The sequence below is a fragment of the Grammomys surdaster genome, unplaced genomic scaffold (genome assembly GCF_004785775.1).
Source record: "Grammomys surdaster isolate TR1022 unplaced genomic scaffold, NIH_TR_1.0 67, whole genome shotgun sequence".
In the NCBI taxonomy this organism is placed as follows: domain Eukaryota; kingdom Metazoa; phylum Chordata; class Mammalia; order Rodentia; family Muridae; genus Grammomys; species Grammomys surdaster.
The window spans coordinates 6210113-6233626 of NW_021604569.1; the positions used below are offsets into that span (position 1 = coordinate 6210113).

The 23514-nt window shown below is 45.9% G+C and overlaps 1 protein-coding gene across 9 annotated transcripts in view; it reads right to left on the bottom strand.

The window, feature by feature from the left end:
- The window catches only part of Bcl11a (BAF chromatin remodeling complex subunit BCL11A), a 95433-nt gene extending 72199 nt beyond the window's left edge, over window positions 1-23234 (bottom strand). For 5 of the 9 annotated variants that reach the window (XM_028776844.1, XM_028776851.1, XM_028776817.1 and 2 more), the window contains exons 1-2: window positions 21891-22469; window positions 14733-15062 (exon numbers count right to left, since the gene is read on the bottom strand). In XM_028776844.1, the coding sequence (XP_028632677.1) occupies window positions 14733-15062; window positions 21891-21945 (385 nt within the window). In that variant the 5' untranslated portion in view covers window positions 21946-22469. Of the gene's footprint in view, window positions 1-14732; window positions 15063-19585; window positions 19633-21890; window positions 22470-22915 lie in introns of those variants that run through there. The other 4 variants (XM_028776872.1, XM_028776860.1, XM_028776827.1 and 1 more) reach the window with 3 other exon arrangements.
- Window positions 23235-23514: the final 280 nt, after the last annotated feature.

Sequence of the window (23514 nt, forward strand, 5' to 3'; positions counted from 1 at the left end):
TGTGTGTGTGTGTGTGTGTGTATCTTTTGCCTTTGGGCAAAAGACCTAAGAGCATTTGATGTACAGTCAGCAGGTATTTAAAAAGAAAGAAAGAAAGAAAGAAAGAAAGAAAGAAAGAAAGAAAGAAAGAAAGAAAGAAAGAAAAGAAAGAAAATGGGGGAAGGAAAACACTGAAAAAGCCTGACTGCGCTGGGGCCCTGACACGCTCTCATCTAACGCCTGGCCCACGGCCAAGTTCATCTGTTAATGGACAGCCACAGTCCAGCCCAGCCCCTCCCCCCACCTTCCCTGCCCCTCCCCAAAGTCTTCTCTGTTCTCCTACCTCTTTGGAGCTCCTAAAAACTAGACATCGATTATGTCTGCGCTTTCCCCTTTCTATTCAAGATAAACAAAGTGCTTCAAGTTCAAGGCGCACCCTGGGACCCTTGACAAAACAATCTATCATTCTGTCTGCTAAACCAGTCTGGCTACACCATGGCCAGGGAAGCAAAGCTCCGACGTACAATTTCCCTTTGTGCTCCCTCCCTCTTGCCACTAACCTTTTCTTTACCATGTTCTCCAGAGCAGATGGACTTGACCACTGTTGCTTAAGCCCCTCCTGGCAACCTCAGAAACTGAAGAGAAGAAAGAAGCTCCTGAGTGCCCCTCCCCCCTCTGCCATCCCACACACACCCCATCTCCTTAGACCCACACATCCTCCACTGTCACCCAGATAACAGATGAAATGCAGAGACTGCCCCTTCCTTCATTCCCTGCAAGAATATTTTCTGTGAGTTTTGTTTTAAATCATATCCATTAATTTACCCTGACTTGCAATTAAATGCAAGCACACTTTTTACAACCAGTACGGAATGTATTAATTATAGCTACAAATGGTCAAATGAGAGCACAGTCCCTCCTAAAAATATTAATAAAATGCATAATAAATAATATTAATGAAACAAAAATAGATTCATAAGCCTTGGCCAGGACTTTTATTATTTCAAGAAAGGGGAAGTGCAGCCAACGAAACTCACTCCACACACTTTGGCAGAGCTCTGACCAACCACCACCATTAAACTCTAAAGAGTGTGTTTTGGCTACACTCTGAATCCAGGGGCGGGGAGGGATGAAGAGGCCACCATGAGAAGCTGATGGCCCTTATACCCAAGACAGGGTTGGAAACACATTGCCCACATGGTTAAGAAAAGCTAGCCCAAGCTGGTTCGCCTTCCTAAGACAGGTCCAGTTAACAGTTCAGGCCTCCGCCCCCTTCCTGGCTCCACAAAATAGACAAATGAAAGCCCCAGGCCACAGTAAAGGGTCTTAGCTAACTTGAGTCTCAGGATTCGGCATCAGCATCAGGCTCAAGGCATTGTATCCTGTGCTAGTGCTGGACATTGTCCCTGTCACTGGCCAGAGCAACCAGCCTCATCACCAGCATCACCAGCAGCCTCTGCCTAAGCCCAGCACGCTCTGCCCTGCCCCTCCCCCCAAATCCAACACACCCACGAAACAATTGAATCTAATTAAGATGAGGAGGAAATTTGCATTTTTCCTTTCACTGTACCCCTAGTAATCACACAAGTTCTTCAAATTTTGAGAATTTTGTTCCTCTGCTAATTATTTCCGTCGTTTTGCATTTCAAGGCACAAAGACAGTCTAGCTCACTGGTGGTCTATTAATAGTTTGAAGTTTTGTGCTCCGAAGAAGGTAGGGGTGCCCCCCCACACCTTTTAAATTATTCTGTCATTTCCAGTTTTGTAAAAAGAATGGTTTGGGGGGATTAATTATGGGTTTGCTTTGGTTTTGTTTGAATTTGATTTTTTGTTTGTTTTTTGGAGTTTTTTTGGGAAGGGGGCTTGTATTCTCTCTTTTTTGGTGATGATGGTATTAATATTTCCTCAAAACAACAGCTTCTGCATCGTTCTGCATATTCGAATTTAATCTTACAGTAGTTGCTGTCTGCCTGGCTTATTGATTTATAGAACCATGATATATAATAAAAGAAAGGAAAAAAGAAAGAAAGAGAGAAGGAGGGAGGGAAGGAGGGAGGGAGGGAGGGGGAGGGTGGGAGGGTGGGAAGGAAGAAGGAAGGAAGGAAGGAAGGAAGGAAGGAAGGAAGGAAGGAAGGAAGACAATTCCTTGGCACAAGTGTGTGTTTACTGATCAAACTTCAGATCACGTGTTGTTCATTATGACTTTACTTGAAATTGGTTTGCCACAGTGAGATGGACACACTTCATGTACCTTCCCCTCCACTCCCTTTAAGGACTTTGAAAAACAGTCCAGTGTCTGTAAGGTACATTTAAAGCATGAACTGACTTGGGTTAAGACAATGTTTCAACATCTGTAAATTCTCTCATAAGCTCTTTCTGAGCAGCTTATACAAAGCCACACATGATTTTTAAGGAGTTAATGAGATTGTCCTACCAACAAAATTTAATGGTGATTTAAGAAATTCTAATACTTTTCACTTCCTTCCTCCAGAATCATTTGTGGACTTGACATTTATGCGGTTTCTCCATTACATAACAATCTACCCTGGGTGCGCTAGATCATGCCAATCTATTAGAGGGAAATCTGTACTCCATATAAGCAGAAGTTTCCAGTCGGTTTTGACTTACCATTATGTCTCAATGTAAAGTGTTATTGTAGCGGGTGAGAAACACGGCTAACACGGCTACCCCATGCCTACGTCTTTACCTCTAATACCGTCATCTTTCTTACTGCTTCTAGGGCTGTGTCAGCATTTACATTCCTGGAAGTTAAATAAACCGACATGGCAGAACTCCTGGATAGACTGAATAATAAGGCTTGAGATGACTAAACTGTTTACCTCCTGCCTTGTTAGGATCCCTTCCTTGTAAAGTTTGGGGGAGAAGCAGACAGAAGGAATGGAGGGGGTTGGAGAGAGGGAAGGGGAGAAAGAGAGAGGGAGAGAGATTTACACACTGGTTTCCACATGTCACAAAGACCTTGCTATCCACAGCCAACAATACTGAAGCAGTGTCTGAGTTATTCTTACCCATTTTGTGTTTTCTCCAATGCTAAATCACCTGTGCACCTCCTTGTCCAGCCTCCTCTCACCCTTCACATAAAAATATGAAGGGTTTTTTTTTATTTTGCCCGTTTTCAAATAGCAAATTCTCCATTAGATTTCATCATATCTTAGTAAAGCAATTACATCAAGAAAATGATAGTGCGTGTGGAATCAATTATGCATGCAGTTGGCCGGAGACCAAAGGCTGTGAAGTTGGAGAGGGCAGAATCGTTCGACACACACAAATAAAAAGGCCCTGCATCTCACAGATGGACCCCATCAGTTCATCTTACTGCCTAAAAAGTTCATGCACTTAATAATTTATTTGTGTTCTGGATACTGTTTCCCAGCTGAATATTAACAACTTTGAACTGAAGCATGCTTTTAGCATGGTATGGGTAGAAGTCACAGTAGGGCAAGGCTGGAGCCCTCAGAGGTGAAAATTACAGTTGTGTCTCTCATATTCTCTTCATTTTCCATCACAATTTATCTTCTTTCATTAAACATTCCTTTTAATCAGAATATCTGCCTCAGTGTTCTGATTCTGCTTGTTAACCAGTGGTAAACTCGTAAACCAAAGACGAGCATCAATAATACAGCAGGGGCTACTCCACGGCAAAAGCAATGCCAAATTCCCAGGCTCTCAAAAATCGGAAACCGTTAGTTAACACCTTGTTTTCACGACAAGCAAGGCCCTCGTACACCTGGGGGGAGGCACGGGGGGGGGTGTCTCGAGGCCCCATTTACTTTGGCAACTAGGAGAAATCACAATAGAGCCCAGAGCAGCAGACTCACTAGACCTACAAGATGAAACAGCCACCCTAGTCCAGTTTTCAGCCACAGATGAGTTATAGTCATTTATTTAAAAGCAACCAAGGCACCTTCCAAAGGTTTGTCCCTTTTCCCTTCTGAAAGAGGAGCCTGATGTCACAGTGCTGAAATACCAGGCCTCCCTGCCACCAAACTACCAACAATGAAAGCTGCCCAGCAGTGTCTGGGGAGAAGAGACAGTCAACCCATTTTTCTGAGTGTCTCTGGACAGGTCTCAATCACACACTTAAATTTTACAGTCTCTCCCCCAAATGAGAACAATTTCCAGCCAACACGTCCACAAACTGTACTTAACGTTAAAAGAAAACGGATAAAACAGATGTAATTACTCAAGGTTAGACTTCTAATTCCTCAATTCACTAAAGAAAACTTGGCAAGAAGATGCATCATTTTGCTCCTTTCTACTGGGGCATCTGAGGAGGAGAGCCACTGAGGCAGCTAATACACAAAACATGATCAAAAGTGATTAACAACAGCTTCATATGCAAATTGCATTAATGAAGGAGTGCAAAGTCATCATGTAAATTAAATATGTCAAATCTCTTGGTGAACTTTCAATCTTGAGAAGAAAAAACACTGCTTTAATTTTTTTACATCATCAATTTTGCAAGATTGAAAATCTAAGAATCTTGGTGTTATAAACAATTTTCACCTTTTTTTTCTCCTTCAGCAGGCTGACAGGCCGGCCTGATGTGCACCGAATGTACATGTTAATAGGCCAATCAAAAATGCAAAACAATTCGCAATTACTGGAAGGACCTAATGGTCATTAGAATTTACAACTAGGTAATGAACTGAAGTCTGCCCACACCATGCATATTCATAAAGCAATTTAGCCTTTGAAGATTAAAGAAGTGCTTAAAATTCAAATGAGCTTTAGCAAATTATCAGTAAGATTCATCCAAAAAGCAAAGGGTTTTTCTTCCTATGATTTCCTCATTTTTTTAATGCAAAATTGTTATATCTTCCAGACTGAGCTTAAACTAAACATAGAGCCTCTAGTCAAGCCAAAGGGGCTAAGAGACAGACAGAGGCTGCAAACATCGTTACGGACTTTGTTCATAAAACTAAGCCCTTAAGAGCCAAACCTATCTCTAAACATGGTAATTTATCAAAACCAGCCCAGAGTTGCTCACAGGCAACAGTACCCAGTCCTCCAACAGCACAGATTACCACGCGTTCCCCGCCCTCCCAGAAAGCCTTTTCCCCCTCAAGTTGCCTCTCCTGTGTAAACATCCACTGTGGTAGAAAAACAGCTTTTTCATCGGCTTGGAGTGGCATGCCTTTTAGAAGTTTCTGCTTCCAAGGGGAAGGAGCAAGAAGGGAAAGAAATGGAATACGAGGCAGAGAGCGCTGTCTGGCTTACTTCTGGGAACAAGCATCCTGTCCTTTGGTATTTGTCACCCTGACTGCCCCCTTTCTGCACTGGAGGCACTTAATTCAAGAGGAAGGGGTCATGCAGACATCAGCTGACATTCAGAAGGTTGTGTGTCCACCCACCACCAGCAGCCCACCCCAGTCAGTAGGAAGCATCCTGGGAATTTGGATTTTCATGCTTCCCAATTACCAGACTGGAGAAGCCTCTCCTTGCATGCTGACACCTCACTAACATTTTTTTTAAAAATGCCTAGGGGCAGAATTCCCAATGTATCATTCTACCCACATCCCCAAATATCACCCCCAGATGTGTGTTCAAGTCATACTCCAGCTAGTGGACAAACACACTGCCCATAGCTTTTCAAGGGCCACATGGCAATGTTGGAGGCTCCACTGGTAGACCCTAAAGGCTCTGTGCTGTGGGGATTTGTTTGAACTTCTCACCACTCTTGTCTCCCCTTCCTCCGCTCCCTCATCACTCTCTCCGACTTTTAAAATAGCCAAAACTTACCAAAACTTGTGGGTGCTTTATAAAGGAAAAAGAGGGGACCTCAGTTCCAAGTCCTGGCTCCTTGACCCATACTGTCTCATCCAGATTTAATGTTTATCAGAAATAATAGGACACAGGGCTGGATGGAACCTTCATTCACAACCATCTGTATGAGCCACAGGTTCACAGTCCTGACCAATTCTGTTTGACACTAATGTTACTCTACATGAGCGGAGTTCAGTGAGTGCCAAGATGGGAATTGACAGGGTAAATCAGAATTAGATTAAAAACAAAAGTTTAGAGGCTGATGCTACACTACAGAGCAAATGGGACTTGAAGGCCAAATTTCCCCTAACTGCCTTGGAGTCATTCTCCCTGTTAGAGGGGTTGCCTCCCATCCCCCTGCTGCCCATAGTCACACCAGAGATCGAGAGGCATGCAGGGCTTGGGATAGCCCTCTTTTAATACAATACCTATATACCTAATATATAGCAGTTAACTGTGGTCAGGAGTCTGCAGGCAGCAGGCTGCCCCAAGCAGATAGCAGGGGAGGAGGGCCCAGAGCTGGGACAAGCACAAAAGACAGGTCCAGCGACAATGCCTGCTGTCAGCAACTGAATTATTTTTATACAGGAATTTTTATCTCTATTGTACAAACAAGTACGTGTCTGTGCTGACTTGTTAAGCAATCCACTTGTATGTAGAATAAGGGATTTTTTTCCTGCTTGCTACCAGTCACACAGCTCTAAGATCAGAAGAAATACATAGTCTTTGAAGCTGCTCAAATGTTTTAGTTAAAAGGACAGCAGTTGTTTTCAAAGATCCAAGAGTATCTTTATCAGAATTAAATTTTTCCTTATTGATTTTTCCCCCTTAACATAACAAAAACATAACATGAGAAGGTTACGATTTATTATTTTAAAAAAATTTCAGCCTTGAAATGATTTTTCAGTAGTCAGTGCTCACTTTTAAATGTAAAAGAATAATCTTTTTTAATCTTAAGGTGGGAAGAAGTAGGAGCTCCTGAGACTTTCATTTTTACGTTGGTTAATGCACTGTTTTAAATGTAAACTCAAAGGATTTTTGGCTGGCGCGGGGGTTAAAACAGTTCCTTTTGTGGCCAGCCCCTAAAATGTATGCGTGCCATGAAATCATGACAAACGTGGAGTCGAGAAGAGGGAAGGTTCTATCTTTTGTCCAATGAGATGTTCTGTCTTTGAAACATAAAAGACTAGATTCAGCAAGTCAAACATTGTGTCCAACTAGTTAAGAATCTTCCCTAAAAATTAACAGGTGTGATTGCTTTCTTCAACATTCTTGAATGCATTATTACTTAACAAGAAAAAGAAAGCCTAATGAATATAAATTTGGTGACCTGTGCTTAGTAGGAGGCTTCCCTGTGTGCTTTAGAAAGTTCGAAAACGAAAATGAAGGAAGGGTTGGGGAGGCACAGCACCTGTGTTTGTTTTCACAGCACCGCTTCGGGTTTCGCAGACAGTCCGTTATTGATTTTAATGGGAGTTTTTAATAGGTGAATTTGCCTCTATCTAAAGGCAAGATCAAATTGTAGGTGTAATTGTTCTTCACCAATGTTAACAGCAGTGCGGATAGAAACAAAAACTCATTTTGAGTGGCCAGAGGTCCCCAGGTATCCCCTTCATCAACATACCTGCTCCATGGCCCCATTGGGAATTGCCTGGTGGAGACCGGTTTGGTTCTGAACAACATGCTGCCAAGTCTGTCTAGAGAAGGCACACACACAAGACGCCTTTCTCACCTCTTACAGAAGTCTCTACCTGATCATCTCACCTCTAGGTGAGTATAATTTGTGTTTAGCACTCTTAAGATTTTAGAATTTACCTAGGTAGATCAAAAAGAAGGAAAGAAAAGAGGGGCCAAGGGAAGCTATGGAAGGCCCAGCCTACCTCTGGTGCACATGTCAGCTGCACACAGCACATCGCCTTAGAGGAACAACCTGCCCAAGTAAACCTTCCAGCAGGGTTGCATCATACCTGCTCAGTCCCTGGGGCAAGCCGGGGATGAGACACCTCAGTTCCCTGTCGACAAACTTCTAATTCTCCAGTTCTGGCAGCTTATTTTTCCAAGTGTTTTGTTTCAGGAAAACCTGTGTATTTTTCTTTGTATGTTTTGTGGATTTACCACAACTGGTTCTGACAGCTGTTGATTCTGTTAAATGAACACATTATAAAAATTCTCTATAAAACCTCAAGCAATAACAGACTCAAAAATATAATGGAAAAATATTTTAATGGAGCTCCAATTGAGAGTAGGTTTTTAAAAAGAAGTATAAATAAAGGCATGCGAGTCCTTAAATCAGCAGTGTGTGCGTGTGTGCGCGTGCGCGTGCTCGTGCGCGCACATGCACATGTGGATATGTACATGTGTGTGTGTGTTTAATGAGAGAAGAAGGGTGTTGCAAATCACCACAAATATTTACACTGTAATCCCTTTGTTCGAATCACATACTTTTTAACAGAAAAAGCTGGAACTGTGGCTATTTTAAATTTTAAATATTCAAACGCCTGTAATTAACCATATGAAACAAATTATGTCGCATTTCTCCATACCAGCACATGGGGGGGGGGCAGAAAGAAAAACCTAACTGGTGGTGGACTGACTGGAGGTGGCAGAGTTGAGGAGACAACTCTGCGAGAAGGAATGGATGATGTTTTCATTTTGCTATAGATCAAAGCAGAACAAGACGGGAACTGTAGCATAGCACGCATTCTTCCATCGCTGTCTCTCACACTGGGCTATCTAAGTTTATACAATTCCCTAGCCTAGCTGCATATTAAGCTCGCTGTGTACAGCTTTATTATGGTGCAGCGGTGGAGGAAGCATTAATATTCCAACTCCACATCTGACAGGGCATTTACATGCGCCCATCTGAGCGGCACCTGAGAGCCCCTCCAAGGTGCAGTAACTGTGCGCCTATTGTAAAGGCAAATGAAGCTCACCTATTCCCTGCTGGGATCAGAAGTGACCTCGCCACCCTCCCATGCCTCAAATCCTTCCCTTGCCAACCTAACTCAGTGCCATCGCAGAATGACGAATGAGCTCAGAAATAGACCCCAAGTTACTAACCCTGCTAAGAACAGCAAAATCCTTTGCTGAGATGTTTTAAAAATGCAGAGGGGAGTGCAGCTGGCCAGTAAAAGGCAGGAAGACAGATCCCAGCAAACCCAATATGGAATACGTTACATTCTAAAACTGATTAGAAATACAGTTTGATGTTTACTAGCTTCAGATTGAGTTTGTCATCAAGCATGCTGGCTTTAATAATGCTGGCATTTTAGTATTATTATTATTATTATTTTAAATTTGCCTTTGGTCTCAGAGAACACATGTGGAGAGCTAAAGAATTCTTATTCGTCAGGTTACATTTCCTGGAAATTAAGTTTGTGACAGAAAATGACTCCAGTAGCAATAATATGGTTCGTGCTCAAATTAATCAGGTCATTGTTGTAAAAACTACATGGCAAATTACAAAGGTAAATTTACAGATATTGGCTGGGGCTCCATACCCTTGGCAGTGAAAGGGGAAAGCGGCTTAAGGGTGCTGATTTACCTAGACCACTAAAGGAACAGAGGAGGGATACAGTGGTCAATTTTCTATTTGTATTACAAATAAAAATACCGGTCATTCTCCATTAAATTATATAGTCTGCACATATTTTATGAACTTTATTAATGTCCTCCAAATTGACACATAAAATAAAAACCTGTTTGAAATATTAAAAAAAATGGGCCCTACACCAAAAAATGTATTTTTTTTTCCTTTGAAATAGCAACAGTGCTGACATAGCCATGACCCAAATGAAATCTGAACTAGCAGAAAGGTACCAAAGATCCTTGGTGATTAAATCTCATGGTAAATTGTGGCAAGGTGCCAAACAGGGTCCAGCTTGATGCTAAGTGCTTTTTACTGAGAAGCTAGTGCTACTTACTGTATGTGAGAAGCCCTGGGTCTTGAAGTGAATTTTATCAAGTAGTTTCCATGTGTGATAGAGGATGCAAACACACCAACCAAGGTAGATCAGATAAATGCCCAGTGACATCTTCCATGGGCTCTCCTTCCCCCTTCAATCTTACGTCTTCCCCACAGGAAGGCAAAACTTTCTTACTCAGTGACAGCTTTGCAAAGCCATTTGTCCTATGTCCTTTATTAAGCATCACCAGTGAGACAGGACGAAAATCTAAAATCTGCATTCTCTGTGTGTTATGTGCCACAGTTTATCTCCCCGACATGGGCCAAAGACGGAGGCTCCATTGTGAAACCAATGATTTTCCAGGACTCTTAAATGTGTCATTAATGTTCCCAACTCGCCTCTCTGAGCTGAAGGTACCTGTCCTGACCCAGACTGGCAGTTCTACATCCAGTTGTATTTTTCTAGCCCATGGACAGCCCCACAGTTAAATGCTACACTCCCTGGGAGAAAGGTGTGCAAAGCATACTTCAGCTCCTTGAAAAGAAAGTGCACAACCTGCCCCACAACAAGGAGGGGTTGATTTGAGAAATTGCAGCACTTGGGGGTTTTTGTTTGTTTGTTTTAGTTTTCACAGAATAAACAGAGACCCATTCCTCCCATTCTTGAAGTGAATACATATTTGTGTTTCCAATAAAAGGCCATTTTTACATTAACTGTCTGTAACAGCAGGAGACAGAAGAATGAACGCAATCTCCACATCACACACAGGATGCTCTTCATATCACGTGGACCTATTCTCAAAACTATTATTTCTGAAAGATGCCCAGAAAAATGTGCAATGCCTCTTTTCTGTACTACCCAGAGGGTGACATCTGAGGAACTTTGAGATCCTTAAGATCTTCTATATGTTAGATTTTGTTTTTCTTTTTTGTCTTTCCAAAGTAAATTTAGCAGCCATGCGAGCCACTGTGTTTAATTAAGCTTTCAAAAGTCCTCTAACAATGCCAACAATTGCAGGACACTTCTGCGGCTCAACCATGCAGTCGCTGTGACAGTTCTATTTACAATGTGTTTTAGAGTTCCTCTGACATTGTACTTTGACAAAACATCCAAGCTGCCCATCCACAACCTTTCTCCGTCTTATTTACAAATAGAGCTTGTATGCAAGACTCCCAGTTCCACGAGCATCAGTCTGTGGGGAGCGACCTCACGAACACAGCCTCCCTATGAAAATGCTATGTATTTGTTACAAAACAACATTCTCTGCTCTATGGGTTCTGGCGGTAAATAAACATTTGCCAGTATTTCATTTTGCTTTCTGAATGGCGGTGTTTTCTGGAGTTTGCTGGCACACTGAAAATTGACTTCATAGATCAGTATTTCTTTTTATTCAGAATCATACAGATAAAGAGAAATGAGAAATAAGTAGCCATAATAAGACACTATCATTTATAGTCTCATTTACAATTAATACACAAATGCATCCTCCAGTTTTGTCTGGGCTAGGAATGGGTACAGAGAAGAAAAGGGAAGTTGGCTCTGTAGGCTGAGACGCATGATTGTGGTACTTGCTCTGCCTGTAGGTAACATGCTAATATCATTGCTTTTAAGAATTCCCTCTCCTTAGAGACACTGTCCTACATATCCAGATATCAGCTGCCTTGTGTAGGCATGTGATTTCAAACACCCCAATGGAAATGTCTGTATTCTGGATGTTAGGGGAGGGAAAAACAATTTCCCATCGGTAGCAGCAGGCTTCCCTGCATCTCAGCAGACTTCTGCTTTCCCATTCTGTTTAAAACCTAACTTTATGATAAGCTAATCCTAATTTAAAGATCCCCATGTGCAATGAGCCAAAACTTCAAGACTGACACTGTGAGACAATGTTTGGGGTCTTTTCTGTGAAAGAAAACAGTTTTATAACCACTCATAGTCAATGGGTATTTCACTCATCACAAAATAAAAGACTCAGAAAAATTCAGAAAGCTCCATCAGTCAAAGGCTGCTTCTGTCTCATGTTGGGTATTTGACATGCACACTGATTGACTGGACCACACGATATAAGCTGTTAACAGACATTTAAATTAATACTGCTAAAATGATCTCTGTTTTCATATATATATATATATATATATTTCATATATATATATATATGAATGTCTATAAGCAAAATGGAGAAGCCAGCTTTAGTCAATGCTTCTGGATATAGCTAACATACATGTGTATGTCATAAGAGAACACACACATCCATCTAGTTATCAGGTAAAAAGAATCCTGCTTTGGGAGGCCTGAGCACAGCTAACATGCATGCTACTTTACTGCAGCTCTTAAGGACCCTGTCTTACCCTCCTGTTTCAAAGTTCCCAAATTCTAGGTTTTCCTTAGGAAGACTTCATTCCTGCTTCCTGCCTGTAAAATGGCACAGAGCACACAGTGAACTCAAATATAACTTCTATCATTTCATGAAGCCTTGCCTACCCAGCATGCTCAAATGACTGTCTTTCATGTAGTTGCCAAGCATATTCTTGTAGTCATCCATCAATATATTTCTTCCCCAATACAGACTACTGCTTCTCTCTTTATGACACACAATTCAAATGTCTACTGAATGGTTACTGTTGGGAATCGTAGGAGCCCCAGCATAGAAAAAAACAGCAGGGAGTACACCGTCATCTTTGCAGAACTTTGCTTCAGGGGCACCTGAGGTCCAGAGCATCATAATGTATGTGCAATAGTAGAATGTTAATTTCACTATAGGAATGCCTTAATTCACTACTGTGAATTACGAGAAGTCATGATTCTAGTTACTGACATCCCACTTTGAGATGTGATCATGCTGTATATGTTCAGCCAATACCAGCGTAAGAGCAGGTGATTAAACACCATGAAGGGATCGAGGTGTTGCAATGACTTGTGCGTGAAAGGCTGACCTCACCTGGATCGCATGTGTATACTGTGAGTAAGTGAGACACCTTAGGTAGCTTTCCATTTCAGAGAAACAATGCACCATTAGCCCTGCAAAACATAGTTCAAATGCACACCCTTCCTTTTTTCTCTCTTTTTTGGGGGGAGATTAGATTCTGCTACCATACCATTATAGTTTTTTGAAATGCCATGGAATCATTATGACAACCAGTTAAGAGGGCTATTTCCTTCCCTGCACACCCATGTGGAATCCCAAGTACAAAAGTAAAACACCCTAACTATTTATCGGAAGGCTTTCCTCAGCCTTCAGATTTCTCTTCTAAATGCAGAGGCACTGATTTTCAAACTGGCTAACCTGAAACTGAAAAGCTATTCAGGCCTTCAGCAGTCAGTATGGTTTTAATTCCTGCCTGACAGACACTGTGTTTTGTCTTTTAAAGGAGCAGCTCGATATGTAAATATGATGTTACATCACACAAGCCTTACTCCATATTTGGTGATTTAGCAAGGCTTTGGATCTCCAAAGACGACAAATCCCCTTCCGCCTGCTCTTGCTTCATTAATCATGCCTTATACTTCTGTTCCTTCTCCTTCCAGTCACAAGGCAGCACGTGGAAATGGTCATTGCCATATCCTACAGGGAGGTGAGGGCGATAAAAATCTTAACCTACATGGCTCAGAAGCTAAATGTGGTGGCTTCTAGAAAAATACTCGACGCATGCAGCGTTCCTGGCAAGCAGATTCTTCACTTGACTAAAGGAAAATAGATGAGTATCGTTGAAGAAAGCATAAAAGAAAAAAGAAGATAGAAAATGCCACACTTGATCTTAACGATCAAATTCCAGATTTGGGGGAGGAGCAATGTGACATTTAGCCCCCCCCTTCACTGACCTATTATAGTTCAGCTCATGGTCCAACTGTATCACAGACAAGTTCCAGTAACTCTTGTGACTGACTATCTAACTATCTTTCCAAAAATGAACACACCTGCTTTTGGAGGGTGGGGCAATTCAGAGAAGGAACTGTCTCCCAGATGTGGAAATCCTATCACCACAGAAGCTGCTTTTGCTTTGTCTAACGTGCTAAAGCAAACAGTGTTTTAAAAGCCACTACCTAGTGTTGCTGTTTACCACTAGGGCAGGGAATTAAAGTCCCTCTGTTAGCTTCTAATTCCTTTTCCCTGGAGCTGCTGAGAAACCCACACACCTAGCTACCTCCTTGGTAAAATTAACTGAGAGAGAGAGAGAGAGAGAGAGAGAGAGAGATTGAGCTATTAAATATGTGCATGCATTTTTTTTCCCAAGAAAATTTTTACATTAGGCTAGGGAAGAAACTGTGGAGTCTGGACTGGACATTTGTAAGGGTGACATGTGGCTGTGTAAACCACAAACAAAATCAAGATACATCTGTCAAAACCACATCAGAGACAAGAGAGAGCACAGAGGAGCATTTATCACTGAGCTGAGGAGGCAGGCTGCAGGGAGCAGCCGTTCCTGTCAAACCAACCTTTTGAAATTTCCAACATGCCCTTAAACTTTTCGAGTAAGCATGTCTGTGCGCTTCAGCAACTGCCCTCTCTACTCTGGCCTGGCCAGTCGAAAATGGCATCTTAAAGTCAAGGTCACTGTGTCATCCCACCACGGGGCTGTGTTTAATTACAGCCCCATACAGCCTGACAGCCGGTATGGATCCAAGGCTAGCCCTGGAGCTCAGTTAACTCTTTCTAGCCCTTCAGACTAGTCCTTGGCTCAACTACAGAACCTATGTGGTCACCTTGCCTCTGCTACATCCCCAAGGCCATAAGTGGACACTGGAAACTAAGCTAGGTGTGGTAAGGTTCAACACTTTAAAATGGGAAAGCAAGCAAGGGAAGAGAGAGCTGGCATTGTCAGAGCCAGGTGAGGATGTCAAGTGTGAGTGTACCTTTCCCACCTGCATCTGACTCAGGAAGGTAGAAAACAATTTATTTTCAGAGTTCTGGGCGGAAGCAACGGGAATGATTATTTAACGTTACAAGGCCGCCATAGACAGTCACATGGAGAAATACAGACAGACTTCACCTCCTTCCTGCTTGACTACAACGCCTCTGCAAACGAAAAAACATGCAAACAGCTTTTCTCCTTTGCTTCTCATTTACCTGCTATGTGTTCCTGTTTGGGGCAAATTCCTCTAGATGACGTTGATAAACAATCGTCATCCTCTGGCGTGACCTGGATGCCAACCTCCACAGGATTGGATGCCTTTTTCATCTCGATGGGAGAAGGGGAAGGCGGCTTATCCACACCTTTTTCTAAGCAGAGGCTGCCATTGCATTGTTTCCGTTTGTGCTCGATAAAAATAAGAATGTCCCCCAATGGGAAATTCATCTGGCACTGCCCACAGGTGAGAAGGTCATGGTCCCCTTCTGGAGCTCCCAATGGGCCGTGGTCTGGTTCATCATCTGTAAGAATGGCTTCAAGAGGTTCGGCTGTGGTTGAAGAAACAAAAGCACAATTATTAGGGAACCAGTGGGAAGAAAAAGGGAGGACATACATTCTCAATCCCACCCCTGCCTTACCAGACTAGGACAAGTGTTTATAGCAGCCTCTACATAATACCCAGAAAATGTGTACATAGGCAACACGTGATCTGGAGGGTATCAATAATTAAATCTATCAGTGAGGCTGGCCATCATGTACTAAAGGAGATCCCTCCAAGTTGGATAACTCCAGAGAACACACACACTATAAATTCTTTCTTTAGAAAGAATGCGATTTAATAGTTAACACAAAAATAATAACTACAAGGAGAAACATGAACTGAAACCAATGTTGCCCCCCATACAGTAGGTTGTCTATTGTGCCCAAGATTAGAAAGGAAGGGCAATGAACACAGGCAGCCTTTGTGTGTGGATCTCTGCACACACTGTACACACACGGCCCCCACACAGAAGGCTGCTGCAGCCACACAGGACTGCCACATTTGCACGCAGCCGTAAGGCAGGACTACATTCACCTAGCTACCCATCACAACGAGGTGAGCCTCACACTGCTAACGTCTCTCTGCCCTCCTCATCAACACCACGAAATCCAGGAAACATCACAGTCCCTGGCACGTCTTCCCAAACATGTTCCCTAAATGGATACTTCTGAGTACTTAAGAAAATAAGCCAATTAGTCATGTCTTTTTTCATCCCGAAGAAAAGAATGTCTAAAATATTCTAAATGTGTTTGTGCTTGGTAGCATCCACGACATCGGAGTGGACACCCAAGGTCCATACTTCAGAGGGCTGAGCATCCTTTCTTCGGAGTTGAGACGCTTTACCTAATGTAGTCAAAGTTGACTAATTTTCTGAATGAGCTCCAAAATGCTTCATTATGGGACTATTTCTGCACACATAATCACCAGCAAATGTTATAACAAGATAGACATGCCTTTCTTTCCTTTTTGTCTGGGTTGAGGTTTTTTTTTTTTTAAACTTTGCGCTCCAGCATCTATTTGAGTAGCTTTTATCGTTTTTAACCTTGCAAGTCGAGAAAGGAGAGCTAGAAACTCTTGTTTATACTATCTTAAGAAAAAAAAGAAAAACTAAAACTAAAAAAAAAAAAAATCACAAAATACCAAACACGTGCAGGATGCTGCCAGCTAATGAAAAGTGAAGCAGAAAATGTACAAGTCTTAAACAGTTAATCAGCCTGACCTTCTTTAGCAAGCTGCCAATTTCACATTTAATGAACTTAAAGCCACAGAGAATCAAAAAATAGATTTTAATTTGAGTGTAGAATATTGGAACAGATTTTGATAAAGTGCAAAAATCCAGTGAACTCAGGTTAAATTTATTTCAACCCTACCCAGGCTCGATATTGAGGGGGAAGATCTGGAGTAACTCCCAGATGTGTTAGGTGGAAGAATATTGAGGGAGTCCTGCCTAAGCTGCACCTGGGCTCAAGTAGGACATGTCATAATTTCTAGCCTTTGGTACGCCTCCTAATTTAACATAGGTCACCATAAGAATATGAAGGTTAGGTTATCTCCCTACTAACGGAGGCAACAAAGTAAGCACTTATGTCCCTTCACCCAACGTCCTGATCAAAAGGCAAATAAGGAATGCACGAGCATGCTTTTCAGATAAAGGAGGCAAATGGAGGGACATGCTTCTGCTTTGTGTCTCTCTGTCATTTTTCTCTGCATTTGCTTTCATTTTGAGCAAGTGAGGAGTAGGAAGTCATGATCCATGATATCTGCTATTTGAATTACGGATTTTAAATGAACGTTGGCAAATGTGGCCTTTTCTGTTGCTCCTGTTTAGCTACAAGTTCTGAGGTTGAACGACTAAAAGGCTCAGGGGGGGGGGGTAAAAAAAATTGTTCTATTAAAGGTAAAAGATTTTTGCAAATCCTATCATCAGGATTCATGTTGGGTTTTGTTGTTGTTCTCAGAGCCTGGTGGATTTCAGAACGTATAAACAGTATTTAGGAGCAAAGAGGGTATTCTCTTAGATACCACATAGTTAAAGGTAATTCGGTACAAAATAGACCTGGTTGAAGTCTTCTAAACGTAGTGACTGAACTGATTTACAATCAAAACCAGGAAATGAAGTGGTAATTCACAGGTTGCTGATTACACCTCCACATTTCACCTAATTAATTTTATAGGAGGCAAAGTTCTTGAAAATAACAAGATGATCAAATGTACAGATATAAAACCTGTAACCTCAACATTTTCTATGCTCTTAACGTAAATTATTGCTAATTACCAAGAATTCTATCCTAATGTATGAAATGCATTTAACATTCGTCTCCCTGAAAAACATTTGCCTAGTAATGTGCAAAGAACTATCAAAACGTGTTTTTATTGCTGCTGCTGCATTATTTTTTAAAAAAATTCACACCAAATGGGGCACAAAGAAAATATGAAAATACAATTCTCTTACATCAGCCTAGTGATTTGCATTGACATCTCTCAGGGGCGATCAGCATTTCCTTTCTGGCCATCAGATAATTTCTCTGTATTTTAATGCAAATTCCTCATCCTCTAAAAACATTCCTAACCTCAGCCATTTTACCCCCTCCCTTCAATTCAACTCCATCCTAATTCTCCCCTACAATACCACCCTTTCTAAGCTTGGGCCTAACTCGGTACAAAGCGGGGAGTCCTCGATTGAAGTGGAAGGGAGTGGACAAATCATCACAATAATTAGCCGCGAATTCTCTCTACAAGGAGAGGAAGACAAAATAAAATGCTTCTGCTTTCAGCAAGAGAGACGGGACGGCCTCAGTGTCCCAGCGACAGCCGACCGATATATTTATATATTCATGTTTATTTCTCTCTTCTCCCACTCCTCCCCCCCCCCCGCGCGCCCGTCTTCCCCCTTCCTCATTACAAACATAAAAAGAGACAAAAATCCTTGTAAGAAATGTTGGGAAGAGGCAAGGAAACCAGGGCTGCTGAGGGAGGGGGAGGAGAGAAGGGAGCTGTGTCTCCCAAGTTTGCTTTCCAAGTGGATTTTTCTACACGCGTTAAAGCAAACCGAGGCTGAAAATCGGAGAGGCAAAGCAAAGAAACAAAAGCAAAGCCAAGGGCTGCAGGCCCGGGGCCAGGGCCCTGCGGGAGTAGGTCGCGCAGAAAGTGAAGTTGGGCGCCCGGGCTCCGAGGCACAAAGCAAGCAGCCTCCTTCCAGGCTGCAGGCTCCGGCCGCGCGCGCTGCGAACACGTGCAGCAGCGGCCTCCGGGCCCGCAGTCCCAGCTTGGAGGTGGCGGGTGGCCGGGGGACTCGGCTGCTGCCTCCACGCCCCTGCAGCCCGGCAGCCGCCGAGCGCCGGTTCCCTGAGCTGGCCAGTTGTTGGGAAAAGGAAGTAAGGTTTGGAAAACTGAGCTGGATAGCCTATCCAGTCTTGGCTTCCTCGCGCACACCCCGAGCGCGGGTCCTGAAATTCATTCTGTGTGCACAGGCTAACACTTTTACTTTGGAAGATCTGTGCAAATGTGTTTTCGCCCGCAATTCCGGGCACCGTGTGCGCGCCAGGCGGCGACCGCGGTTATTCATTATTAATGACGCTGCTAGCCCGCATCATTATGATGATAACTATTACTATTGTTGTGATTTCGGGCTTCCAGGCGAGAGCTGCAGGAGGCGGGGAGGGGGAGCGTTGGGTTGCCAAGCCGTCCGGTACGCCTGCGGTGGCCGCAGAGACCTGCGCTCTGCGCGGGGATGGGGGTGGAAAAAGTGAACCTAGAAGCCAAGGGCAAACTTGCCACATCCCTGTGTTCGGCCATGCCCCTAAGCTCGAGAGAGCACTCTCCATCCCTCGCCACCAAAAATGCATTCCCTGAAAGGACCCTAGAGTGCACCCGGCTCCCCGCCGGGAGCTCCCGGGTCCTCTCGCACGTGGGGGTGTCGACTGCGCGCCCCAGCGCTTCTCCCCGGCCATAGCCAAACGCATTTTTTTTAAGTCAAAATGAAGAACAAAGACCTAAGGGGTAATGGGGGGTGGAGAAAGGGAATTCATCCTAACCGTTCTTTGCCCCCCACCCCCACTCTCCCAACGTTCGACCCTCCCCCGCGGAGAAATGCTGGGCAGGGGGGTGGGGGAGGCTCTGGTACAGGTTCAAGTTCGTGGAGCTTTTCTTGATCTTGTTCTGCCTCCTAGCGACCAAATGGCTCATTCAGTCCACGTAGCTGAGGACCGGGCTGGGGGTTGGGGGGTGAATGGGGGGTCCTAAGGACCGGACAGGCTCCTCTCCTTTAAGCACCCAGAAAATGAAAGAAGTGATCCCTGCACATACCCCTCCATCTGGCCTCCTAGTCCAGTGTCCTCTCTGGGACAGAAGCAAGACTAACCCTCCCAGCCTGGAGAGTCCCAGAAGAGACCCAAGTGGGAGGAGAGTACTAAGCAGCTCGGACTGCGCCTCCCAGACTGTCCCTCGCGCCCCGCATTGCATCCTTCCGAAAGTCCCAATGTCCCGGCTTTCCCGAGTCCTGCGAACACTGCCCTTCCTTCCCGCCGGTACCTGGCCGGGCTGTAACTTCACACCGTCGCGCGCCGCGTCTGCTCTGTATCCGGCGCGGCCGGTGGGAGTGGGGGCGGGGGAGAGCGGCGAGGGAGAGATGCGCGGGGGTGGGGAGAGGGAGGGCCCCGCAACGTGCCAGGGCGGGGGAGCTTCCGAAGTGTGTGACAAGTTCCAGGGCCCAGAGGGGGAAAAAATTCAATTCCCAATGAGCACCCCTCCCTCGACAAATGCAGAAGAGACATAGGGGGTCCTTCAAGCTTTCATCGAAAATTAAGAATCATGAGTGAGAAAGGAGGGTTTGAAGGGGGGGTTTGGGGGAGGCTCCATGCCTTTCCATACTGGACTCAAACTTTCCTAAGTGCCCACCACCCGCCTCTCCCACCACACCTCAGGTGGAGATAATCGTCACCGCCACTAACACTTTACAGAAACTCACAGTAACCCCTGACCAAGACAGGCCCAGGGTAGAGGGCAAGAACTCAAAGGTGGGGCTCTCTGAGTCCGGGGACCCTGCACCCCCAAAATGCATACTCAACACACTTCTTCTGCCCCGCCCCCTCCTCAACCTAGCCAAGAAACTGCTTTGGTCCAAGAGGCTACTGGCCAGATTGGGGGTTGGGGGGAGGGAAAGCACGTGGTAACCTCTCAGTCGCCAAGAGTTAAGGACAAGAGGAATCTAAAAGAATACCACGGGTGTAGTGGAGAGGACTAGCAGAACTCGCCTTTACATCTGCTTTGCAAAATAAAAATGTTTTGCAAAACCGAGTTTCATCCAGCAGCTTTCCCTGTCTGAGAGGTCGGTAGGAGGGTTGGGTATTGTGCTAGGGGCGGACCAGAGCGCAGGCCGGGCTGGCGGAGTCGCAGCGTGGCCTGCCGCCGTGCCTGGCGGGTGGGCGGCGAGCGCCGGGTGGGCGATCCCGACTCCAGACTGGGGCACAGCGAGGTCGGGCGAGGCCCAGCCGCTGCGGCCGCCTGCTCCGGGGCTGCCGCGGCGCGCTCGGTCCTCTGTCTGTTTGTTGGCAGGAGGCTCCCGCACACGCGGTGCTTGTAAACATTCAGACACGAGATTTTTCCCAATCAAAATCCACTTCCACTTTTTTTGAAAATCTTCCAAAAAATAGTAAGAGGAGGGAGTTCCTCGCTCCCTCTCCGTGCCGCCGGCGCTCTAAGTTTGCAGCGTGATGGGGTTTTGGGGAAGGGGTGTCAGGGATTTTTTTTTCTTTTCCTTTTTTCCCCCCTCTCTTTCCTCTATTAAAGACTGTGGAGTTTCTGCAGGGGTGGGGGTGCGAACGAATCGGAGGAAGGAGGTGAAAAACACGACTAGCAAAACGTTTGGCTTCTTTGGGGGAGCAAGAAATTGTACATTCTCTTGCCGTTACTTAAATTTATTTTTATTTATTTTGCGCATCTTCGCCTGGTCTCCTTCAGGGCTCACCCAGAAGGGGCGGGCAGCAGCAACCCGCCGGCGGAGACTCCTGCGCCCTCCCTCCCTCTACCGCGTGCCCCTGGCTGCCTACTCTCTCGGCCCTTGCTCCTGCCCTTCGGCAGCGGCGGCGGCGCAGGAGGGCAAGCGCGAGGAGCCGGCACAAAAGGCGGCGGGACAAACACCCACCTCCGGCCGGAACAAAAGACGGCAGCGCCGAGCGAGACTCCGGTCCTTCCCGGTCACCCGGCCCTCCCAGCCGCCGCAGCCCCTCTCTCTGGACTCGGCTCACTGGGAAGCGCCGGGGACCCTCTTCTACAGTCCCACTTTCGTGAGATTGTGGGGGTGACTACTTTCCTCCCACTGCACACTTGACCGTGCACACGTTAGCGTCCTGAGGCCGGTCTCACCTCTTTTCTCCCCAGGAATTGTTTTTTAGACTTGACTCCCTCCCTCCCCTCCCTCCATTTTCCTATAGTGAAGTGGAAACAGCCCCCCTTCCTTCAAGCTCCCACCCCCAGGTTTGCATGTGAGTGTCCGCGTCCTTAGCATTGTTCATTATTTTTGCAAAACTAGGGTAGAAATCATTGCATTCCTTTTTGAAAGAAGAAATAAAGCGGCGGAGAGAAGGAAAGAGGAGGAGTCAATTTTTTATAAAAATTAAAAGGTGCGTGCCGTCTCAAAAGTGCACACGGTTCTCGTTCGAGAGGGGATGAGAGGCTTTTTCCCTTTTAATTTCTTTTTACTTCCACTACCGAAGGTTTTTCACCTGAAAAAAATTTAATGCATGCACACACCCCTCTCTTAACCTCACTCTTGCTTAGCGTCCCGCGCGCCCTCGTGATTATTAATAATTATTATTACTATTATTGGGTTACTTACGCGAGAATTCCCGTTTGCTTAAGTGCTGGGGTTTGCCTTGCTTGCGGCGAGACATGGTGGGCTGCGGGGCGGGCGGGCGGCGGCGGCGGCGGCGGCGTGCGGACGACGGCTCGGTTCACATCGGGAGAGCCGGGTTAGAAAGAAGGAGACTCCAGAGAAAATATCTTCATCAGTGCCTTTTGACATCCAAAATAAATTAGAAATAATACAAAGATGGCGCAGGGAAGATGAATTGTGGGAGAGCCGTCATGGCTTTTTTTTTTTTTTAAGAAAAAAAAAGAGAGAGAGAGGAAGAGAGAAGAGGGAGAGAGGGAGAGAGAGAGATGAAAAAAATGGCAAAAGCCCCCCTGAGCTGCAAGTTCAAGTGCGGACGTGACGTCCCTGCGAACTTGAACGTCAGGAGTCTGGATGGACAGAGACACACAAAACATGGGCAGGGCGAGCAGGAGAGAAGGGGAGGAGGGAAGGGGAAGCTCACACCAATGGACACACATCAGGGGCTGGACATGAAAAAGAGACCAGGACAAGCCAATGGCCAGTGCGGGGCGGGGGAGGTGCGGGGCGGGGGGCTCCGCAGACGCCAGACGCGGCCCCTGGGGGGAGGGGCGGGCAGAGGGGAGGGGGCTCTGGGGCGGCTGGCTCACCAGTGGCCGCAGCGAGCGCCGCGGCGGTGGCGTGGCCCGGAGAGAAGAAAGGGGCGGCGGGGTGGGAGGGAGGAGTAAGGGGGAGCAAGACTTGTTCCCCGCTCCACTCCCCCCGACACACACACACACACACACACCGACCCTAAAATGAAAAATTATTGAAGTGGGGGTGGGGCAGAGTGCTCCAGGACGCTGCAGCCCAGAGTCGAGAGAGGCGCGGGCGCAGGGAAACCAGGTAGAGTAGGTCCCGGACACCCTCCTCCGTGCGCACACCCACTTCCCCTCCCCGCCAGGGGACGCCGAGGGCCGGAGTGCTAGCCCCGAGCTCGTGGCAGCGCTCGGGAAACTTTGCCCAGTGAAAGCTAGGAAAGAAAAAATCACCCGAAGTTGAGAGCCGAGCCTCCAAGTTAAGAGCTCCGCGGCGGGCTAGGGGAGGCGGGCGGGAGCGCGCTGGCGAGAGAAATCCAGCCCAAGTTTGGAGGGTCGCGTGTCCGGAAGGCCAGTGCCGGGGCCCAGGGAAGCCGACGTCGCCTGGAGAGAGGCGGTTGGGGCGAGGCTGGCGGCGCAGGCCTGGGCTCGAAGCGCGCCCCCCAGGCCAAGTCAGGGACCCGGGATCTGAGCGACCCTACAAACAGTCCGGGGCTGAATGCCACAGAAGCCCTGAATCCCCAGCTCCCTAGGCTTGCAGGAACAGAAAGGTCGAGATACGTAGACCGAGAAGCCAGATTCCGGATGTGTTTCAGTCCCCAGAGGGGAGCACTCGGGGCCGGGGCTCGAGGCGCCCAAGCGTCCACCTCTGAGCAGACAGCGGCCCGAGGACAAAGCACGGGTAGCCCCAAGAGCCTGGGTCTCTGGGAACCTGCTCGCCGCGCTGCGGGAGGTCCTGGAGCCTGATTCCGGGGAGGGACACACCCCCTCCCACACCCGGGCAACTGGGAAAGCACTGAGCAAAGGAAAGAAAAATGTTTCTTATGGACAGA